The sequence below is a fragment of the Moschus berezovskii genome, chromosome 24 (assembly GCF_049115385.1).
Source record: "Moschus berezovskii isolate FMDL1 chromosome 24, NW_MosBer_1.0, whole genome shotgun sequence".
NCBI lineage: Eukaryota > Metazoa > Chordata > Mammalia > Artiodactyla > Moschidae > Moschus > Moschus berezovskii.
Window position 1 is genome coordinate 4,038,116 of NC_142483.1, and position 23,469 is coordinate 4,061,584.

Consider the following 23,469-nt stretch of genomic DNA (forward strand, 5'->3'; position numbering starts at 1 on the left):
AGCTGCAGGAGCGCCAGGGGCCACTGAGCACCCCAGGCCCTCGTTTCCTCATTGGAAAAGCGGAAGCAACATCAGTGTTTGCCTCTCAGCTGTTGTGAGGCTGCAGTGAGGTTACAGAGCTTAGGACTGGGCCTGGGCTGGGATCGATGCTGGGCAAGATCAGCTACCATTATCACTATTATCTCCTCACGTCGCCTTGTATCGCTTTCCTTGAAGGGAAAAAACTAGTTCTTACACATCTCTGTATCATGGCTGCTTAATGAGTATTGACTAAACTTAAGGGAGAAATCAGAAACAAGCCAACTCATCATATTTTACAGAGCAAAACCATAATTCAGTGTATCCTTACCTCTAGATCCAAGGGGGAGGGACTGTCATCACTACCCGAGGGTTATGAGGGGCGGCATGAGGCTCTGGGAAGAATGCGGGCTCTGCAGTCAGAGGACCCAGGTCAGGCCTGGCTCTGCCAAGTCTCCTGTAACGTGCTAAGTCGCTTCAGTCGTGTCCGACTCTTTGTGGTCCTGTGGACCGTGGCCTGCCAGGCTCCTCTGTCCACGGGATTCTCCAGGCAAGAATACTGGAGTGTAATGGCTCCAAGCCTATTTTCTCACCCCTTCCCTGCCCGCTTCAGAGGCTACTGGGAGACCAGCGAGATGACACATGTGGCAGGACTTTGCAAAACGCTGACAAACGCCCCTGACCACAGATCGTGCTCTGACATCCCCAAGGGCTGTCACAGTGTTGCAGGCCAGAGGCCCTAGACTTAGAAATCCTGAGACCCCACAGGTCGCCCCCTGGTATTACTGAGAACTTGAACTCAAATAGGCACATAAAAAAACAGCACTACCGCGGACAGCACACCTGACTACCGGGCAAGAACCAGCACTGTCTCTGCCACTAACCTGCTGTCACGTGACAGAACCTCCCGTGACCTCTCGGTCATTATGGAGGCCTAAGGTGAAGAGACTAGACTAGGTCAGGCTAACACTGGGTGCGTGAGACTGCAGGTACACACGCAGTAGATGCGTGTTTGAGAGGGGTCTGTAGCTTTCATCAGATTCTCAAAGAGGTCCGTCATCTAGAGGAAGTGAAAACCCTGGAGCCTGAGGGATCTCCGTGGTCCATCCGCACCCGGCCCCCGGTCCTGCACCTTCCCGGCAGCGGTCACGGAGGCCCATCTCTAACCCCAGGGCCACATGACACAGGAGGAAGTCGAGACTCAGAGTCAGCCACCACCTCCAACTCACAGAGCTGCTGGGGTTGGAACTGACTCATCCCAAAGCCCATGCTCCTCCCACAGACACCCAGCTGTGGGAAGCACGGATTTACCTGACTCTCCACATCAGCTTCACGCGGCCGGTGAGCCGACCACCTCTCTTCTTCCTCACCCCACCTGCTGCCCTGACTCCAGTGACCCTTCTCCTCTACTAGAACCTCCCTCCCCACTGCCCTCAGCCCTGTGGTCCTCTCTCCCCTCGTGACTCAGCAGCAGTTCAAGGTCAATGTAGATAATCACTCGTTTGCATACACCCCCTGCCCCTGCCCTGCCCTCGTACCTCATCTACAAGAGGAGTCTGTAAACCTACCGCTCTGGTTAAAGCCCCCTCTCCACTTGCTCTGCCCCTCCCGTATCTGTGTGGCTCTAAGTGATGGACAGAAAGACATCACCACACCGCTGAGTTCACTTTCAACCCATGATCGCCAGCTTTGGGTGGGCCTCACGTGTAGCTGGGGTCTCACGCCGCCTCCTGGGGCCGTTTACTCAGCCCCTTGGGCAGGTGGTGACTGACTTTCTTCCTTTGCCCTCAACTCTCAGACACCTCCCTCCCCATCCTCACTCAGATGTTGCTGCTTCCTGCCTCACTGAAAGGATGGGACAGAACTCCATTACCTCCGCTGCCAGTTCCCATAGCAACACCGCCCAGCTTCCCGCCATGCCCACCTCTGCCCTCTCACTCAACCGCACTGCTCCGGCAATTCCCTCCCTCCTCCCTACAGCATCGACTGTCTTCAAATTCAGTGTGGCCGAAACTGAACTCCTGACCTTTCACTGTAAGTTGCAGCCTTCCTCATCTCAGTGGAGGGCAACCCCATCCTTTTAGTCACTTGGATCAAAAACCTGGGAGTCACCCCGACTCTTGTCTTCACACCCACATGCAACTGGCAGCCAATCTTACTGGTTCTACCTCCCAGCTCGAGCCACTCCTCACCACCTGCCCTGCTTCTACAGGGATCTGAGCCGCCATCACTAGTGTGATAAAATCTGCCCGGGTGGCGATTCTTCACTTGTCTGTCTGCCTCCACCCTTACTTACCCCCTGCAGTATTTAAAACAGAAATCAGATTAGATTTCTCCTCTGCTCAGAGAAATGGTTCCCCATTTTCAGTGAGGATCAAAATCCTACGGCAGCATTAACCAGCATTAACCGGCATTAACCAGCCAGCCCATGCCTGTTACCTCTCTGCCCTCGTCTCCTACTGCTCCCCACCGCTTCTCCGTCCCAGCCCCAGGAAGGCAAAATCACCTGAGGACCTCTGCAACGGCCGTTCCCTCTACGAGAAGCTCTCGTCCCCATGGTACTAGCTGTCCTTACTTCCCTAGCTCCCCACCTCCAATCTTTGCTTACTGGTCCCCATCTCAACAAGCCACCCTGACTGCCCTGCCCCATACTGCACCCAGCCCAGCACTCTCAAGGCCTCTTATTCTGCCCTTTAGCTTCTTCCTAACACTTGCCACCTCCCAGCGTACGGTTTAATCTACTTATTTAGTACATTTATTGTAAGTCTTTCCTCATACTCTCTCCCCTACCCCTCCCCCAACACAGACATGAGTCCCACAAGGGCAGGGATCTTTGTTTTGGTCTCTGAAGTATCTCAAGCAGCTAGAACAATACTTGGCACACAGACGGGCCTCAATAAATACTTAAATGACAGAATTAGGCTGAATGACTTAAGTCTAAGAGACTGACTGTCTTCTGAAACCGGAAGCAGTACTTGAGCTCACTAAACACGATGTGGACTCAGCCAAGGAGAGAGATGAGCAACTGTGAGGCCATTACAGAGACTAAATCCAAGCAGCCTCTTACCATCCTTCGCATATGCCACACAATATACGGTGTCCTTGTGTCCCTTTAGGGGCTGAAGCAAGGTGCCATCAGATGTGTCATAAACCTGGCAAAGAAGAGATGAAACTATAGATTACCCACGTGGCATCCATGAGTCAGAATTCCTGCAGGTCCCTGCTGCTATTTTTATTTTCATAACAAAATATTTGTCAATATTCTAAGTTTGTACCAACTAAAAACTATGTCGAGAAACCAGACTGACTGTGAAAGTTGGGAAACCCAATAAGTAGAGGCCACACTTCTGCACGTTATGCGGCTGGGAATGCACCATTAATGCTCAAGAAACAAAAGTTCAGTTCGTGAATTTCCCTGCAAAGTTCACTCCCCTGCGTGAGTCTGGATCTATGAGCAATCAACCTAGACCCTCCCAGAGAAAGCCAGCACAAAGGGTTCAGCGCGAGCAGGAAGAAACACCAGTGCGACCCTGCTCCTACTGCTGACATCACAGAGAGGCATTTCACAGGTGCTTCTGAGAGTCTGAGAGTCACAGACCTGGACTCTGGGTCTGCAAGTGGGAGGTAGAATTTCACAGCTGTGGGACATCTATAAGTTTTGTGAAAAAAACACACCGTCTGAGAAATAAAGGCAAGACCCTCCAGAAAGGATCTGTGTTGGAGAAGATAACCTATTGGAAAAACCTAAAAGGATCTGGACTGTTTACCCTGGAGAGAAGTCGTCTGTGGAACAACTGACTCAGGGCTTTAAGATTATGTGGTTTCCCCGCGGACAGCGGAAAGCAGGCCGCCTGCACATCCAGAGACGACAGAGCGAGAGGAAGCAGACTCACACGGGAGGAAGGGGCGAGCAGGCCAAGGTTCTCAGGTCAAACATGAAGTGTCCTCTGAAAACGACTTTTATACACCGGGACAGCTTCCAGTGGGAGCTTATATTTGAAAATATGAAAAATAGGACAACATCCATATGGAATTCTTTAGGAAGGGCCTGTGCCTAAAAACTGGGGTCAGGCTGTCTGGCTTTTCAAGGAGGGAGCCCCTTCAGTCCTGCTGCTTGAGTTTTTCAGGGCGACACAAATGTGAACTGGCAATGGCTCCGTTTCAAAAGCATTTTGATTAATTATTTTTCAACTCGTGTCTCAAAGTAAAAAGGGAAAGATTAATGACTCCAAAGGAGGTATTGTTCACAGGTTCCTAGCTGATAGACAGTTTACCTACCTGTTTTAAATAGCCCATTTCCTCCCCTATTAAAAAGTAATGACTGGTTTTTCCGCCCTTGCCTTTTTTATCTTATAAACCAGGTCAAATTTCAGAGCATTTAAATGAGGGAGAGGGGAAAAAAGCACTTAAAAAGGAAACTCAGACAAAATCCTACCAGTAATCTGTTTCCTGCAGCCAGAATCAGTTGGGTTCCATCGGGCTTGAATGCGAGGTCATATACACTAAACAGGAGACAAGACAAGACAAAAGGACAATCAGGAGCCAAAATGATGAGGTCGGCTAATGGCCAGGAAAGCAAATGTTATGTCCATTATAAAGCACGGCTTGTGTAGGAGGAAGAAAAATAATAGCTAAGAACTGCGTTTGGTTGCAAATTCCATTCAATCACCACACCTTCCATCACAATTAACTTGGCGGCTAGGGCTGTATCCCTTTTACCACTTGTCCAGAAGCCAGACGCCAGACTCGATTCAAAGGGTCAACAGTGGGAGGCACTATCTCATCATGAAACCATAAAGGCTACACAAATGAATGTGTGAGGGCCAGAAAATCCACAGGTCATTTACTAAAATATCATTACTTCCTCCAATTAATCCGATATTTATCAAGAGCCTCTTCCGTGTTAAGAACAGCTACAAGATGACAAAATCAGTCCCTCCCTGCCGCCATGAAACGAAACCACCACCCTCGTAGGAAGGTGAGGCTCAGACACATGCACAGAACCACATGTCATCAAGTCTGAAGCACACATTTTTTTTTTCACATTTTAACATTTCTGATGCTGGGATGCATCTTATAATTGATAATGTGTCAGTTTAACTGGCAGCATACTTTGCTCTGTTAAATCATACAGAAAATAATATTTTACAAACAGTGATCTCTTAGATTGGATGGAGTATAGAATAATACCATGATAAAGGCTTTAGGAGATACATTAAAGCATATATTGTGGGATTCCAAGCAAGAAGACAGTGTGTTATGATTTGCAGAGGATCAGAAAAAGCTTCATGAAGAGCACAATCTGTGAAAAAGGTAGGGTTTTCGAGACAGGCAGGGGGAGATTGGGCAAGCACAGCATTTCAGGCAGAGAAAACCGAACAAAGACAGGATGGTGGGAACAGCAAACATTCAAATAACCTACTTTGACTGAAACATGTGGCTATGTGCAGGGCAACAGCGAGCAAGTGATAAGGCTGGAGAAAACAGACTGGAGCCATGTTATAAAGATTCTCAAATGCCCCCAGGCAGACGTACTGAATTTTATCAGTTCCAGTGACCCTAGGAAGAAGGTGTCAGACAGCACTGCCATGATGGCCTACTGCAAAAGCTAAGCGTAGGGTAAATTAACCTGCCACCTGTGAGTGACGGAAAACTAGACACCTTGGGGAATTCCCCGGCGGACCAGTGTTAAGACCAAGATTTCACTGCCAAGGGCATGGGCTTGATCCCTGATCAGGAAAAGACTGAGGGCAGGAGGAGAAGCGCGCAACAGAGGATGAGATGGTTGGACAGCACCACCGACTCAAAGGACACAAGTTTGTGTAAACTCTGGCAGACAGTGAGGGCGTCCCTGGTGGCTCAGACAGTGAAGAGTCCGCCTGCGGTGCAGGAGGCCAGGGTCCGATCCCTGGGTCGGGAAGATTCCCTGGAGAAGGAAATGGCGACCCACTCCAGTATTCTTGCCTGGAAAATTCCATCGGTGGAGGAGTTTGGCAGGCTACAGTACACGGGGTCACAAAGAGTCAGACACGACTGAGTGACTTCACTTTCACTTTTCCAGAAGACAGTGAAGGACAGGGAAGCCTGGCGTGCTGCACTCCATGGGATCACCAAGAGTCAGACACGACTTAGTGACTGAACAGCAGCAAGCAGGGAACTAGCACGGCCGGTAAAGAATCTGCCTGCAACGCAGGAGACACAGATTCAATCCCTGGGTTAGGAAGATCCCCACTCCAGCATACTTGCCTGGAAAACCCCATGGACAGAGGAGCCTGGAGGGCTACAGACAAAAGGGTCACAAGGAGTCAGACAGGACCAAGGGACTAAGCACGGGGAACTGAGATCGCACAAGCCTCAGGGTGTGGCCAAAAACACACACACACACTCTGGTGACCAGTTAAGAGCATTTACCCCAGAGACACCTCATGTTCGTCTCTTCTAATGCATTATTTTATGTCGTCCCCACAATTCCGTGAGGTAAGGATTACTGCTCAATTACAGGTGGCGCCAGTGGAAAAGAATCTGCCTGCAATGCAGGACACCCAGGTTTGATCCCTGGGTGGGGAAGATGCCCTGGAGAAGGAAATGGCAAGCCACCCCAGTATTCTTGTCTGGAGAATTCCATGGACGGAGGAGCCTGATGGGCTACAGTCCATGGGGTCGCAAAGAACTGGACACAACTGAGCAACTAACACTTCCCCTTTCACTGAGGACACCACAGCTCAGAAAGGTCAAGTATCTTGCCCAGCATCACACAGTCAGCAAGTGAAAGGGCCAGAATTTTAACTCAGATCTGACTCTAGAGTCTGTGCTATCCCTCCTTCCACTCTCTTGAGTTACTATCAGTTTTAACAAATTTTGGCTGCTCTCAATACTTTAAAAACAGTGACTGATATCTATTAAGTGCATTTATTTACATGTGTGCAAAGTACAGTTTAAACGCTTTACACGTGTTAACTTCCTTAATTTTCATAACAACCCTATGTTTCGCAAATAAGAACACAGGCAAAAAGAAATTAACTAACCTGCTTGAAAATAAACAGCTACTGAGAGGACTGAGCATGCGCTCAGTGCAGTTAGAGCCAGAATTCAGATCCAGTGCTCAGTTGCTAGCTGAGCTATGAGCAGCTCATAGCAGCTTGTGCTATGAGCACTTTTATAACAGAGTTAAAAGATAAGTTAAAAAAAATTTTTTTAACTCAAATCTCTTAAAAAGTAGAAGTGAAAGATACAGTGGAAAGGCTATACGTTTCAAGAAAAGAGCAGTACAGAAAAGAGGAATACCCCTACGGAAAACAGACAATTCCTTGTGTTTGAGATACAAATAAACATCTCCCACTTATGTGGCCTGCTTGACTGCTACAGGCATTTGAGCCTGCTGTTCCCTGGAACACCGGGAATAAAGAACGTAGTAGCTAAGACCACTGGCTCTGGAGTGAGGCAGAAAGCGGCCTCCACTGCTTACTGTGTGACCTTGACAAGTTACTGACCCACTCTGCGTTTCAGCCGCCTCCTCTGGAAACCGGAAATGAGTACAGTACCCATGTCAGCGGGCTGCTGTGAGGTGACGTGAGATAAAAAAATATGAAGTTCTCAACCAGCGCTTGGCACAGAGTGAGCATCAGCTGTTACTGGTACAGAGTATGAAGAGAGCAACTACTTCCAAAGGCAGTCTTAAGGGTGTGCAGGACTTCACTGTGAGATGAAGGCATGCTTTCCCCACACAGAGAGGTCTAAGGAAAGACAGAGGGGGAATGGCTCTGTTCCAGAAGCTAAAACAGAGGCTTCACAATGAAGCTGAAAAGATCATGAAGGAAGATTTAGAAAGTCAGGCTGTGGAAAACGCCTCAGTAAATAGGTATTCCCCCAAATGCAACCTTATATGATAATTTCATTTCAGTTCAGCTCAGTCGTGTCCAATTCTGCGACCCCATGGACTGCAGCACACTAGGCTTCCCTGTCCATCACCAACTCCCGGAGCTTGCTCAAACTCAGGTCCATTGAGTTGATGATGCCATCCAACCATCTCATCCTCCCTCTGTCGTCCCCTTCTCCTCCTGCCTTCAATCTTTCCCAGCACCAGGGTCTTTCCCAATGAGTCAGTTCTTCGCATCAGGTGGCCAAAGGACTGGAGTTTCAGCTTCAGTATCAGCATCAGTCCTTCCAATAAATATTCAAGACTGATTTCCTTTAGGATGGACTGGTTGGCTCTCCTTGCAGTCCAAGAAACTCTCAAGAGTCTACTCCAACTCCATGGTACAAAAGCATCAATTCTTCGGCATTCAGGTTTCTTTATAGTCCAACTCTCACATCCATACATGACTACTGGAAAAACCATAGATTTGACTGATGGACTTTTGTTGGTAATGTCTCTGCTTTTTAATACACTGTCTAGGTTGGTCACAGCGTTTCTTCCAAGGAGCAAGCATCTTCTAATATCATGGCTGCAGTCACCAACTACAGTGATTCTGTAGCCTAAAAAATAAAGTCTGCCACTATTTCCATTGTTTCCTCATCTATTTGCCATGAAGTGATGGGACCAGATGCCGTGATCTTAGTTTTCTGAATGTTGAGCTTTAAGCCAACTTTTTCACTCTCCTCTTTCACTTTCATCAAGAGGCTTTTTAGTTCTTCTTCACTTTCTGCCATAAGGGTGATGTCATCTACATACCTGAGGTTATTAATATTTCTCCCAGCAATCTTGATTCCAGATTGTGTTTCATCCAGCCTGGCATTTCACATGATGTACTCTGCATTTAAATTAAACAAGCAGGGTGACAATATACAGCCTTGATGTACTCCTTTCCCAATTTGGAACAGTCTCTTGTTCCATGTCCAGTTCTAACTGTTGCTTCTAGACCTACATACAGATTCTCAGGAGGCAGGTCAGGTGGTCTGATATTCCCATGTCTTGAAGAATTTTCCATAGTTTGTTGTGATCCACACAGTCAAAGGCCTTGGTGTACTCAATAAAGCAGAAGTAGATGCTTTTCTGGAACTCTCATGGAATTCTCATGTTTTTCTGGAACTCTCTTTTTGATGATCCAACGAATATTGGCAATTTGATCTCTGGTTCCCCTGCCTTTCCTAAATCCAGCTTGAACATCTGGAAGTTCAAGGTTCACGTACTGCTGAAGCCTGGCTTGGAGGATTTTGAGCATTACTTTGCTAGGGTGTGAGATGAGTACAATTGTGCGGTAGTTTGAGCATTCTTTGGCATTGCCCTTCTTTGGGATTGGAATGAAAACTGACCTTTTCCAGTCCTGGTCACTGCTGAATTTTCCAACTTTGCTGGCATATGGAGTGCAGCACTTTCGCAGCATCATCTTTTAGGACTTGAACTAGCTCAACTGGAATTCCATCACCTCCACTAGTTTTGTTTGTAGTGATGCTTTCTAAGGCCCACTTGACTTCACATTCCAGGATGTCCGGCTTTAGGTGAGTGTGAGTGATCACACCTTTGTGATTATCTGGGTCGTGAAGATCTATTTTGTACAGTTCTTCTGTATATTCTTGCCACCTCTTAATATCTTCTGCTTCTGTTAGGTCCATACCATTTTTGTCCTTTATTGAGTCCATCTTTGCATGAAATGTTCCCTTGATATCTCTAATTCTCTTGAAGAAATCTCTAATCTTTCCCATTCTATTGTTTTCCTCTATTTCTTTGCATTGATCACCGAGGATGGCTTTCTTATCTCTCATTGCTATTCTTTGGAACTCTGCATTCAAATGGGTATATCTTTCCTTTTCTCCTTTGCTTTTAGCTTCTCTTCTTTTCTCAGCTATTTGTAAGGCCTCCTCAGACAACCATTCTGCCTTTTTGCATTTCTTCTTCTTGGGGATGGTCTTGATCACTGCCTCCTGTAGAAAGTCACGAACCTCCACCCATAGTTCTTCAGGCACTCTATCACATCTAATCCCTTGAATCGTTTTGTCACCTCTGCTGAAAAACAGTAAGGGATTTGACTTAGCTCATACCTGAATGGTCTAGTGTTTTTTCCCTACTTTCTTCAATTTCAGTCTGAATTTGGAAATAAGGAGTTCACGATCTGAGCCACAGTCAGCTCTCAGTCTTGTTTCTGCTGACTATATAGAGCTTCTCCATCTTTGGTTGCAAAGAATATAATCAGTCTGATTTTGGTATTGACCATCTGGTAATGTCCACGTGTAGAGTCTTTTCTTGTGTTGTTGGAAGAGGGTGTTTGTTATGACCAGTGCATTCTCTTGGCAAAACTCTGTTATCCTTTGACCTGCTTCGTTTTGCACTCCAAGGCCAAATTTGCCTGTTACTCCAGGTATCTCTTGACTTCTTACTTTTGCATTCCAGTCCCCTGTAATGAAAAGGATATCTTTTTTGGGTGTTAGTTCTAGAAGGTCTTGTAGGTCTTCATAGAACCGCTCAATGATGGTTTAGGTGATAAAATGATGAATTTAGGTGATAAAAATGGAACAAAACATTAAACAATATTGAATCATAGTGAGAAAGTCATTCTCTTTCGAGACTCTTTCAAACCTTCTAACAAGACACAGGACAAAGTCTTGGATTGATGCTATTCATCTCAAGCACCTCTCCAGCCACACTTGCTAAATCTCCAGCTTTAAAAACTGTAACCCTGAGGCTCAAAGGTTCCCTAACAGTATCTACGTACAACTTGTTAACCCCCTTTTGTTTCTCCCTGCCTTAAGTCCTACAATTATCTTACATTTACAGCGATTGCTACTGGTTGTCATATACGGAGTAATAATGTTTCCCTGTAAAATGTAAAATCAAATTTAAGGAAAAATAAGGCAGACAATTTTGAGAAACAACAAAGAAGAGTATAGACAACACGTGGATGTGGCAAAAAGTTGTCAAGTTGGGAAAACACAGAGGAGCCCAGGATGGATTTTTGAGTAAGGCAACGACAAGCTCTGATTGTGAGGACGTGTGAAGCCGCCTCCAAAGGCTGCTACCTCATACGTGGTACATCCCCTCGCTCCCACTCCAGGCCTCAGTTTCTCCACCTGGAAAGGGGTGAGAGGGCGACCTTGGAATCGCCCAGACCCGGGGCTCAGCGCCCTCAGCCCGAGCCGCAGGCCCGTTGCCCTTGGCAACCACCGGGATTCACGCCAAGGCGCCCGCCATCCCTGCTGGCCCTCGACCTCCCGCTCCTCCCGGAGTGCCCCGCTCCTCACCACTGCTCGACTTTATCTCTCCACGTCAATACGGCCCTCATCGCGGCTTCGCTGAAGCCTCGGGCCCCTCCTTCCCGCCTCAGCAACAGGACTCACTCAGCCAGCCACTTTGTCTGCCTGAGTTACCCCTGGCAACGCACATGCGCAGTGAGCTACGCGCGCGACAGGGTTTCGAGTGCGCATGTCTAAAAGGGCTGGCCCGGCTAGAGGCGTCCGCGATTGGTCGAAACGGTGCGTCGTCCTCGACGAAGGATTTGATTGGCTGAGCCGCGGACTTGGCGGCTGCGGTCGAGGGGGCGGCCGGAAAGCTGCTGAGAATAGGACGCACTTTCCGTGCACTCCTCAGTTGGTTCCAGCCTAGCGCTCCGAACTGAAGAAGTCTTCACCTCTTACTCCGTTGCACACCCAGAGCTACGCCCCCTCTCGGCCTGTTGCTGCCGCCGGAGCCCACTTGAGGGGCAAGTCTGGGATGGAGAGTCCAAGCCTGGGGGACTGCGGAGCTGCCCCCTCGGTCGTCGACCGTGAGCGCCCAGTCCCAGACCGGCTGTGTGGCCTCCGGCAAGTCATTGTCCCCTTTCGGGCCTCAGCTTCACCACCTGTAAAATGAGAGTGGGGGTGGGGGGGAGTAGAAGGTGGGTGGGCCTGTCTCAGCTAGGGTGGATGGAGCCTTGGAGGCCGGCAGGGTTAATTCCTGCAAGCAGGGGCTGGGCGAGGGAGCTGGGAGGTTTTCTGGTGCAAGGAGATGACTGCCTGGGAGTCACTCATCTGACTGGAGGTTCATCAGTCATCATCGTCATCAGTCATCTTGGACGGTCCGAGAAAGACCTTGGAGGAGATGTTGTGTTAAGCAGCCAGCCGCGGCCGAGAAACGGGTACTGTGAGAAAGTAACACAGGAAGCTGCAGTCATTGTTTGAGTGCTTGTGTATGTGCGGGGTGGGGCTAAGACGACTTAACTACTTCCCCCCCGCCCCCCCCAAAAAATGTAATCTTCAGAACTACCTTAAAAGAGGTATCACCTCCTTTTTACAGTTGGATAAATAGACTTTGAGAGGTTAAGTAACTTGCTCTTGGATCACACAGATAGTAAATGAAAGAGCTGGGATTTGAATACATTCTGTTGATTTTAAAGTTTGTGCTCTTTTCACCAGGATTCAGTTTCCTTATCACCAGAACTGTGAAGGGTAAAATTTCTCAAGAGCCACCCCATATCCCGCAAATTATTTAACCCCTAATTGCATCAGAAGACCTTGATTCTGATTCTAGTTAATCACTGATTCATGCTTAGTTTCCCTGTTTGTAGAAAAGAAGTTGGTTAGACAGACATCTCTAGACACTCATCCAACTTTGAAAATGTATGATTGAGTGATTAGGATACCCTGTACTGAAGTTTTTCAACAATAGTACAGGGACAGAAGTATTAGACCAAGATTTAAGTAGACGTGGGTTCTGGAATCATTTCTGCAAGTAACAATCTTCCTGTCACTCAGTTTTATCAATAAAATGAGAGTAATCCTTATCCTACCTACCTTCACAAGGTTATCAGATCAAGAATGAATGAGAATTTGAAAATTCTATATCAGAAGTTCTTTACCTTTTTGAAGGCTACAACTTCTGATGATACTTTCCCACCACCCCCAAAATGCACATATGTTAAAATTTTTACCTCACTTATTTGGGGGGGAGGGTGAAAGAGGGTGTCTCACTAACTCCTTTAAGCCTTTCTGTGTATCCCCAAGTTAAAAACTTTGCTCTTGGTTCATATGTTTCAATTTATGCCAAGGGTCACCAGAAACCTCTATAACAGCGCTATTCAGTGATTAACAAAAAAAAAATTTTTCTAGCAAATTGCTTGAGTTTTTCATTGTGCAGAGATTTCCGACCCTTTTTAACCCATATTGGAGGACAGGAAGGTGTTGAAAAATAGGAAGATACTCTCATCGCATGACTGATCCATACTGACTCTAACCTCTCCCAGAGTCCGTGTGGTTCCTTCTCTGTCACTGACTGAAACCGAATAAGCAGAATCAAATTAATTTTAAGTGAGCTAATCACTTGCACTTTGGTTTTTTTCAGGGAGGAAGATGTGGCTCTGGGGTCAGAAAGAGTGGGAGAAGATGAAAAGCAAATGGTGGTGAAAAGCAGCAGTGAATGTGATCTCCCACTGCACGAGCCTATTGCTTCTGCTCAATCTGGTGGGAACGCAGTGACAGCGTGCCAAAAGTCTGTCCCATGTGGATGGGAAAGAGTTGTGAAGCAAAGGTTATCTGGGAAAACTGCAGGCAAATGCAACGTATATTTCATCAGGTGAGCATGCAAGGTTGTAAAGACAGTACAGCCAAATAATTTTGTCCAGACAGGTGGCAGGAAAGCATAGCAGAAATTTTGACTTTTTTCTGTCTTTACCATAAAACCATCATGGATTCTGTTCCTTCATTGTCACTGGTTAGTTACATCAGGTGAGCTGGGGACAAATACTTAACATTTTCTCCTACTGCGAATGGTTACTGGTAAGACTGCCCTTGAGTTATATTTGTAAAATTGTGTTGTATTATCAAAGAGGAAGCTATTTAAAAGCACCATTTTGGTAGTTTTTTATTTTGAATAGCAATGTCCATGGCAAAATTTGGAGGTTATTAATAAAAACTCTGAAACGTGACCCAGTACTTTTTAAAAGTCACTTTTGTTTACTAGCAGTAAGTGTTCTTTAATATCGTTTTCTAGCCCACAGGGACAGAAGTTCAGATCCAGAGTTTCACTTGTTAATTATCTTCACCAAAGTGGAGAGACTTCTCTTAAGCCAGAAGACTTTGATTTTAGTGTACGTCCTGAAAGGAGCATCAAGTCAGGATGTAAAGGCCGAAACCCAGCAGCTCTGACATTTCAACTGCAAAACCAAAGTGACAGTTCAAACCAGAACCTCAGGACACGGAGCAGGTGGAAAAAAGATACGTTTCCCCTGCCAAGTGCTTGTTTGGAATCGCAGGATAGCGGCGAACTACCTAACTTGAAAGAAGATGAGGGTGTTCATGATGTTGCCTCCAAAAAGGTTAGAAAGTCCAAAAGAAAGGTGACTGTTTTAAAAGAGGTTCAAACGAAGAAAACAAAAACAGTGTGCCGCAAGAGTCTTCCAGATCCTGTCCAAAGTAATAGAGAATCTAAAAGTGAACCTGTTGCACAGGAAAGTCGCCTCGAGGGAACTTGCTGCATCTCTGATGCCAGAGCCAGCGACCAGGCCCTCAGTGTGACCACTGAAGAGGAGAGGCTTGGTAAAAAAAAATCGTCATGTCTGGGACCAAATGTTGAACAGATCCCTTCTGGCATCGTAAGCAAATCATGTTCGGCCAAAGAAGCAGAATCCGACAGTAAGTGTGAGAACACCTTTTTAGAATCTGAGGAAATAAGAACCAAAGCAGAAGCTGGAGAGAGGAAGGAGTATTTGCATATGGACGTTTCAGAAGGTGGCTCTGAAACAGACGACAGCTCACAAACAGAGAAAAACCCTACGTCTGCGAAAACATCTCAAGGTATTCAGTGCACTAAAGTGCTGTTAAAGGCGCGATGAGGAGCTTGCACTTCCTGCCTGTAGCCAGTTAGGATGTGGGACTAGAATGAAGTTCTTGAGCTGTGTTATCAGATACATCCCACCAGTTGGTCCTGGTGCTTTGTTGAGCTGATGTTTAAGCCCTCTTGCATGGCAGAGCAGGGATCGGCAGGCTGCCACCCTGATGCCCCCGGCAGAGGACAGTTGTGCCACAGACAGTTGCTACCATGGCTCCCTGATACAACACTCAGGACTCTCATCAGCAGTGCTATCCCTCTTCCCTTTTGTCCAGCCAGTAATCTTATAACTTTCAGTTCAGTTCAGTTCAGTCGCTCAGTCGTGTCCAACTCTTTGCGACCCCATGAATCACAGCACGCCAGGCCTCCCTGTCCATCACCAACTCCCGGACTTCACTCAGACTCATGTCCATTGAGTCGGTGATGCCATCCAGCCATCTCATTCTCTGTCGTCCCCGTCTCCTCCCACCCCAATCCTTCCTAGCATCAGACTTTTCCAGTGAGTCAACTCATCGCATGAGGTGGCCAAAGTATTGGAGTTTCAGCTTATAACTTTAGAGGGGAAGAAAAGGCTGCCCTTGTGAGGTCAGAGGAAGACTCCTTTTATACGTAAACTGAGGTTAGCCAGTATCTTCTCTTTGCACCCTTGTTACTTATTACTGATACATGACTTCCAGTTTGATTTTGCATGTATCACAATCATTTTTATTTTCTGTTGTAATGCTAATCTAAAATGCTTCAGCACTCTAAATAATTCAAAACTAATCACATAGCTCATCTATTATTTGTAATATGCTCTTAATACAGACTTCAGAGCTTAGCAGTTTGCCTTTATGATACTTAAGTGAATAGGAGATGAAAAGGAGACCTTTCAGCAGCCCTATCTTAGTTATTCATTATGCCATTATGATATAATGAATAACTCCTTTAAAGAAGAATAGTAATTTTACTTGAAGTCCTATGGGGAGACAGCGTGGACAGACCCGTAGAGCAGGTGGTTAGACTTGGTTCCTTCTCTTGGTCCCCCTCATGGTTTTATTATGTCTTTGCTGTGCCTGGAGTTTCTCTGCCTTAAATAGAAGATGGCCACATATACCTAGGAACTGCATAAAAATTCTTCAAATCTGTCCTTTAAAAACCTTGAGCTTCCTAAAGTCTTGAAGTTTATGTAGATTTATTGCTAGTACAATGAGCCAATAAAATATTGAAAACATCCTTTAGTGACTAAAATGGAAGTATTCTATTCATCGCATGCATAAAGTCTATTCTTAACATGAGATCATACGTTTACTGTCCGTAAGGATAGGTGTCTGCCGGAGTAGTAAAGACTTTCCCGTTGTCTTAGTTATAAACTGCCAAGTGAACTGAACTTAGTCTCCTATTAATAAGAAGGCTTAGACAGCATATAGGAATCCACAGAAGAAATGAGCAAGTAGGTAGTAAGAGCAGTTTCTGTTGTTCTAACTCTTTTTACTTTCCACTAGGCTTTGCCTATTCAAACTAGAATAGCAAAAAACCCCAGACTGATTACATAGAGACATGGATACGCATCCCAATCTATAGTCAGTCTCGCTGTTGTTCAGATAGTTGCTTAATTTCTAAGCCTTAAGAGTTTTCATCTTTAAAATACAAGCAGTAACCCTCACTAGTCCTGTCTTTCACATCATGAATGTTGTAAAGTAAAATGGGACGTGAAAAAGATGGCTTCATGCTAGACAAACACAAGGTATTATTAACTGACATGCAAATTTAGAGGGTATGGCTCTAGGGAGTATTAAATGTTATGATTTTAGAAACTTGAGAGGCCTAATAATGGTGGTTAAAGAGTCTTTGTTAAATTGAACATCCCAATAGATAGTGGCCTCCGGTGTTGTAAGGTCCAAATCTTTGGGTTTTTCTGCAGGTTCTGTTTTACCTGTATCCTTTTTTGTTGTTTTTCTGATAAAAGTATTCACTGCAGAATATTTGAAAAATACAGAAAATTACAAGAAAAGTTAACAACAACCATTACATCATTTTGGTTTATTTCCTTCTAATTGGTATCATATTTTTTCTTTTTTTTTTTAAATTGGGATCATGTGTTGAGTATTGCTTTTTTCACTTAAAAATTAACGACATGGGAAAAATTCATGATCTAGTCTTAATTTAATGATCACATTGTACAAATGTCATAATTTAAAATATTCTATATTATTTCCAGTTTCTGAAAATAGTGAACTCTGAACATAAATCAGAGAACTAGTATAGCAGAGTGGTTAAAGGCATGGACTCACGAGCCAGGTTGCCTGGATTAGAATTTCAGCTCTAACCACTAATTAAATAGAACAAAGGAGTATAGCTAATAAGAAGAAAAAAAAAGAATTTCAGCTCTGACACTTACTAGCTGTGTGATTTTGGGCAAGTTACCTAGCTTCTCTGTTCCTCAATTTCCCTATCTTCAAAGTGGAGATAAAATAGTACCTGCTTAGCTCCTAGGGCATTCAGTTCAGTTCAGTTCAGTTCAGTCGCTCAGTCGTGTCCGACTTTGCGACCCCATGTAGGATTAAATTGGTTAATTTTTGTGAAGCGCTTAGAATAGCACCTGGGGCATTCTAAACACTTTTTAGTAGTAGTATATTGTTATTTGCAGTCCTGAATATTTCTGTAGACTGAACCATAGATTCTGTAAACAATGTTCACTCTTCCTTTTCAGAAGACGCCATCCCACGGACACAAATAGAGAAAAGGAAAACAAGCCTGTATTTTTCCAGCAAATACAACAGAGAAGGTATCCCTTTTCCCATGAGAAAGCCAGACTTTAAATCTGCTTCAGGTGTTCGGCTCTGATCCAGTGTGTTTGTTTAGCTCTTAGTCCCCCGCGACGCAAGGCCTTTAAGAAGTGGACACCTCCGCGATCACCTTTTAATCTCGTCCAGGAAACTCTTTTTCATGATCCGTGGAAGCTCCTCATTGCAACTATATTTCTCAATCGGACCTCAGGTTTGGGATTCTTTTCATCTTTGTCTTCATAGAGACTCTTGTGTTAAGGAGAATTAATTAGGAGGCCTGGCCTCAGGTTTGATTTTGACCTCAGGTGAGGCCTTCTTATAATCCTCAAATTTTTCACCTATGAGATAGTTAGACTAGATAACCTCCAGCAGCTTTTTTTGTTTTTTTAATAATTAAATTTATTTTTAATTGAAGGATAATTGCTTTACAGTACTATGTCTGTGTCTCTGTTACCAGCGTTTTTTTGCATTAAAGAGCAAATTGTCATTTATTTTCTGCTTCCAAATTATTTTTGGTCATCAGTGAAAATCAGTTAACATTCCTCATCTCTCTGTCATATATAAATGCACTTCTTTTTCACTGGATGCTTTCTTTAATGTCATTGGCTTATTTGTGTTCTGTATGCGTTCACACTAGTTACCTGATGATCTGATTATTTAAACACTGATATCATGCAAGGCCAGGTTTCAGCGTAATCTGGACAACTAACCAAATAGGTTAATGATGTTAGGTTTCGACCCTGAAAGTGGTTGCTGTTTATTTAGGTAATGTCTTCTTGTGCATACTTGATCGCTCAGTCGTGTCCGACTCTTCGTGACCCCATAAACAGTAGCCCGCCAGGCTCCTCTGCCCATGGGATTCTCCAAGCAAGAATACTGGAGTGGGTTGTCATTCGCTTCTCCAGGGGATCTTCCCGACCCAGGGGTCGAACCCGTGTCTCCCACATTGCAGGCAGATTCTTTACCATTTGAGCCACCAGGGCAAGTTTCATACAGAGAGTTTTTGTTTTTTGTTTTCATTCTTTCTTGTTAAACCACCGATTAGAAGACATTGGTTTCCCAGGTGGCTCAGTGGAGATGGAAGAGACACTTTTCACTTCACTTTCATGTGAGATGTATAGATAAGGAAGTACATGCACCTAAAATCAACCCATCCAGAGGCATGTAATTGCATCCTTATTTTTACTTCCCAGGCAAAATGGCCATCCCTGTGCTCTGGCAGTTTCTGGAGAAGTACCCTTCCGCTGAGGCAGCAAGGACCGCAGACTGGAGAGATGTTTCAGAACTTCTTAAACCTCTTGGTCTCTACGATCTTCGAGCGAAAACCATTATCAAGTTCTCCGGTAACTTTACCCACACACCCAAAGGAGAAAACATAAAAATGAGCCTATTTAAGAGAGAGCCGCACTTTAAATTTCAGTGTCCTCAATTGCGACATTAATAGAGATCTTTCAGCCCAAGCTCTAAAGGCATTTGAAAATCATTTGCTTGCCCCAAACCACGGTCTCCCACTGACCCAGGAGATAAATCTTTGCCCAGCACTGGGTCAGGCTATGTGAGCAGGATTAGAGGAAGAAGGCAGTGAAGCAAAAAGCCCAGCTGACCTCTGGGATGTTACCTCTGTCCAGTTAGCCCAGCTCAAAACAATAAAGATTAGTTTGTGGTAGATGAGCAGAGCTGACAGGACTTGGCGCTGCAGGAATTCAGAAGGAAGCAGTCACCACTGAGGCTATTAGGAGACAAGCTTTCCCGTCCCTTTCTCCTTTTTAGGGAAAGAATTTTTCTAGAGGCTGACCTGGTGTGTGGGGTGTTGTATTCTCAGATGAATATCTGACAAAGCAGTGGAGGTACCCGATCGAGCTTCACGGGATTGGCAAATACGGCAATGACTCGTATCGAATTTTTTGCGTCAATGAGTGGAAGCAGGTAAGGCCCAGCTCCAGCACGTTCTGTCTCTGGGGCAAAATAAGTCCACCGTGGTGGTTCAGACTATTTCTTGGACCTAACTCGCTATTACAGTCACAACCAGTTTCAGTCCAAGCTGGAAGGGTAGTGGAGGCTTGGGGTTTATTGACAGCAGGAGAGGGTCTGGAGGTTTTCCCGAGTTGATGAAGGCTCTGGCCTCTGAGTGACCCCCATCGGTGTGCCTCTTCTGGGCCCGCTACTGTCATTCCCATTCACGTACTGTCTCTAGGCCCGATGTGGTTTTCCTCACGTCACGGTCGTACTCGCCTTCACAAGCCTGCCCCTGAGGGAGAGCAGGCAGGTGTGGGATTAGGTGGTTTCAGTTGTTATGGTCAGCGGGTCCTTCGTCAGCTGCCTATTCTATTGAGCATGCCCAGCCTGCAGACATCCGGGAGGCATCCTGGCCACCAGTAGGCACTGCCTCAGAGCCTAGCACACTAACTCCCTCAGTCTGTGACTTGCCCTGAAGCATTTAGCTGCTCGGTCTGGCCAAGCCCAGCCCTGCTTCACCGTGTATTGTGACCTGAGCAGGTCATTTAAAACTCTCAGGGTCTACAACCTCCTTCTGAAAAAATAGCCTATTAATATTGGACTCACGTTATCACCACCTCACACACTGAGTCCTGGGGAAGATCAGTTCCAAACTGGAAAGTATCTTGTAAACTGTGAAGGATTCCTTTGATGTAAGGTGTAATTCTAAACATTCGTGAATCCCGTTAGGTTACAGATTATTATAATTTTTCAGGTACATTATCATAAGATACTGTTCCCCCACCATATTTTTTTTTATAATTTTTATTGTCCTTACTTGCTTTTGGCTGCACTGGGTCTTCACTGCCTTGTATGGTCTCTCTGGTTGCAGTGAATGGGTGCTAGTCTCCTTTGGGGTATACAGGCTTCTCGTTACACCAGCTTCTCTTGTTGCAGAGCACAGGCTCTGGGGTGCGTGGACTTCAGTAGTTGTGGTGCGTGGGTTTAGCTGCTCTGCATGTGGGATCTTCCCAGACCAGGGATCAAGCCTTTGTCCCTTTCATTGGTAGGTGGATTCTTATCCACTGTGCCACCAAGGAAAATACACCCCCACCAGTACCACTATATCTTTAAAAAGCCAATTTAATAAATGCATTTCCGACAGACTTACATCAGGCATCTGTCTCCTGTGTTGTATTTCTTCCAGGTACACCCTGAAGACCATAAGTTAAATAAATATCATGACTGGCTTTGGGAAAATCACGAGAAATTAAGTCTATCTTAAAAACTCTTTGACGTTTCCAGACTTGTTTTTTATGCATTGCTTTGCACTTTGATTCTTCAGAGCTCCATTGAGCGCAGCCACCTTTCCAGGCGTATAGATTTTAATCAGCCCAACTACTACCAACCTACTGTGTGTTTTCTTGATGTGTGTACCCCTGGTAGATCTTTGCTACTGAATGTGCTGGAACATGTTTTAAGAGCTTTTTGGGTTTTGGTTTTGTGTTTTTAAGAAAAAATAAATTGTTATTTGACAACAGTCCTAAAAATGTAAATGTATATGACTTTCCAATAATGAAATGTGATTTGCAGTTGGAAAAAAACTCTTCTTAGTTACCAACAATATAAAACAAATTTCTCTCAACCTTGTTTGAGGGAAGATTAGACTTCCTGCTCTCTTTCTGTAGAAAATGATACCATTGCTGTTGAGTCGCTAAGTTGTGTCCCAACTCTGTGCAACCCTGTCTGACTGTAGGTCACCAGGCTCCTCTGTCCATGGGGATTCTCCAGGCAGGAACACTGCAGTGGGTTGCCATTTCCTCCTTTAGGGGATCTTCCTGACCCAGGGGGCGAACCTGCGTCTCCTGCATTGGTGGGTGGATTCTTTACCACTGAGCCACTACGGAAGCCCTATTAATAAAAAGATTATTAATAAACACCTTCTGTGAGGGTGATCTGGCCGTGTCATCTGTCACTCCATTGACTGCGGGGGTTGATTTGACTGGTTGGTTGGCTACTGCACGTTCAGCTGAAGAGGACAACCTTCCCCAATTGAGGAGGACCTTTCTTTGATCAGGATGTATGAGTACCTGCACTCCCCTGCTAGGACCTCCAGACAAGCTCTCAAGGTCCATTTGTAGGAGAACATAGTGTATTCAAGCTTCCAAGACTGCAGACACATCAAAAAAAAATGCTAACCCGCAAGGAAAAATAAGATTGTTTTTTCATCGTGTGTGTTTTTATAGGCCCTTTCCTTCTTTTTTTTTTTGACTGTACCAGGTCTTAGTTGCAGTATGTTGGATCTAGTTCCCCAACCAGGAATCAAACCCAGGCCCCTTTCATTGGGAGCACAGAGTCTTAGCCACCGGGGAAGTCCCTGTCATTATCATTCTTAAGGACTCTGTTGACTTTTAGGAATTGGAGATTTGACCCCAGCATCCATTTGATAACCTAGTGTGAATACCTGCCTGCAGTTATGTTTCAGAGTCTTGGTTTCTGACTCATGCGTTTGCTGTGATCCCCATGTGAAAACTCAAAGCATTTACCCGTCTCTCATCTTCCAGCTGGAGGACAGGACCTTTTTAGTTTTTGCCATTTTTATACAGGTATTATCATGGTATAACCTAAATACTAAAACATTTACTTTAGAAGGAACTCATAAAACATGAAAATCTAAGTTATCGAGCCTCAATTATCAATCATTTTAAGGTGAGAGGGTAACAGGCAAGGAGGCCAGGGGTCTCCAAACTGAGGAAATAGGCTGCAAGTGTCAGACATTTTTTATCTCTCTTAAGCAGCAGGAGGAAACAAACAAGTGTTAAGATTTTTTCCCCTTCTCTATACGAATTTAAAAAGAGGTTTCTCTTAAAATTATGTGTTGCCATAATGACACCTGGTTCCACCTGAACTTTACTCAAATGAATTTTTCTTGAGCTAACCAGTGCATTTTTCTTATGGAAATATTTGTCTTAAGCTATATTAATGTACTATGTATTTACCCTGGACTCTGTCTTCAAGTTGGTTCCACCTAAAGGCTCAGAACTGACTTGACAAAAGAGTATGTTTTCCTCATACATTGTTTCCCTATTCTATGTTAATGAAACTATATTTCCTTGGAAACCTGCCTTTCTTCAAGGTTCATGTCAATGGTTTTATGGCCTGAGATGACTCACCTGGTGCCAATGTTATCTCAAAATGCGTGTTGTGGGTGAGGGACCTGGTGCCATTCTCTGAGTTTGAGACACTTCCTTTGTGTTCTTGCCTGGAGAATCCCAGGGACGGGGGAGCCTGGTGGGCTACTGTCTATGGGGTCGCACAGAGTCGGACACGACTGAAGCGACTTAGCAGCAGCAGCAGTAGCTATATAACATCCTGCTAAAGACTAGCAGGGGGGCACTCTTTCTGCCCCCTTCTGATATCTGTGTCAGAAGCTTTCTCTGTCTCTTTCATACTGTAATAAACCTTTATTACACAAAAGCTCTGAGCGATCAAGCCTCGTCACTGGCCCTGGATTGAATTCTCCAGAGGCCAAGAATCCCGGCATCTTCCGTGGTTCAGCAACAACCTTTCAAAGGCATAATTTGTGAATTAACCTGATTGAATAAATGAAAAATAAATTGTTAGGAAAACTGCTTTTGTTGTAGGGTAGAGTGTGAGCAGAACAAGCAAACACTGTGCTGCAGAGCACTGGTTGTTTCCACTTTAGTGAATGAATTCCATTTTTTAGAGAATGATGGATTTTGAACAGAGCGAGAAAACTGGCCACACGTACACCACGAGGCAAGCATCCACTTCATAACCTCCCATCACATTTTTATGTAATAGACACCAGAGTAGCATTCACTAAGTGCGAAGGTCTGTGCTGGCTCTGTGGGGACCTTCACAGGAAAGAGAAAGGTATAAACAATAATGGAAAAGAACAGAAGGGGTAAGGTGTGGGGACAAGGTGCCCAACACTGCAGTGAAGAGTCTAGAGGGTCCCCTGCAACCCTGGCCACAGCTGAGGTCAGAGGG

The 23,469-nt window shown here is 45.2% G+C and overlaps 2 protein-coding genes across 5 annotated transcripts in view; one reads left to right on the forward strand and one right to left on the reverse strand.

Annotated features, from left to right (window-relative positions):
- IFT122 (intraflagellar transport 122) overlaps positions 1-11,368 on the reverse strand; it is a 66,702-nt gene extending 55,334 nt beyond the window's left edge. For both annotated transcript variants that reach the window (XR_008684120.2, XM_055413523.2), the window contains exons 1-3: positions 11,194-11,368; positions 4,454-4,520; positions 3,086-3,170 (exon numbers count right to left, since the gene is read on the reverse strand). Coding sequence is in view for 1 of the 2 variants with exons in the window: in XM_055413523.2 (XP_055269498.1) it covers positions 3,086-3,170; positions 4,454-4,520; positions 11,194-11,234 (193 nt within the window). In the remaining variant the exon portion in view is untranslated. The remainder of the gene's footprint in view (positions 1-3,085; positions 3,171-4,453; positions 4,521-11,193) is intronic.
- A 103-nt stretch (positions 11,369-11,471) lies between these two features.
- Positions 11,472-21,410, forward strand: MBD4 (methyl-CpG binding domain 4, DNA glycosylase). 3 transcript variants are annotated; one of them, XM_055413528.2, is made up of 8 exons: positions 11,472-11,755; positions 13,272-13,498; positions 13,916-14,718; positions 17,445-17,519; positions 17,597-17,731; positions 18,714-18,863; positions 19,343-19,446; positions 20,663-21,410. In XM_055413528.2, exons 1-8 carry the CDS (start codon positions 11,663-11,665, stop codon positions 20,738-20,740), a joined length of 1,665 nt encoding a protein of 554 aa, XP_055269503.2. In that variant the 5' UTR covers positions 11,472-11,662; the 3' UTR covers positions 20,741-21,410. The 3 variants fall into 3 exon arrangements, with proteins under 3 accessions (XP_055269503.2, XP_055269500.2, XP_055269501.2); XM_055413525.2 differs by lacking the exon at positions 11,472-11,755 and adding an exon at positions 11,837-12,065 and having other exon boundaries at positions 13,268-13,498; XM_055413526.2 differs by lacking the exon at positions 11,472-11,755 and adding an exon at positions 11,842-12,065 and having other exon boundaries at positions 13,268-13,498; positions 17,448-17,519.
- Positions 21,411-23,469: the final 2,059 nt, after the last annotated feature.

Coding starts and splice junctions, on each gene's coding strand:
- MBD4 (XM_055413525.2), top strand. CDS start 11,854: ATGGAGCCTTGGAGGCCGGCAGGGTTAATTCCTGCAAGCAGGGGCTGG. Junction 14,719..17,444: donor GTCTGCGAAAACATCTCAAG/GTATTCAGTGCA, acceptor CTTCCTTTTCAG/AAGACGCCATCCCACGGACA. Junction 19,447..20,662: donor GCGTCAATGAGTGGAAGCAG/GTAAGGCCCAGC, acceptor TATTTCTTCCAG/GTACACCCTGAAGACCATAA.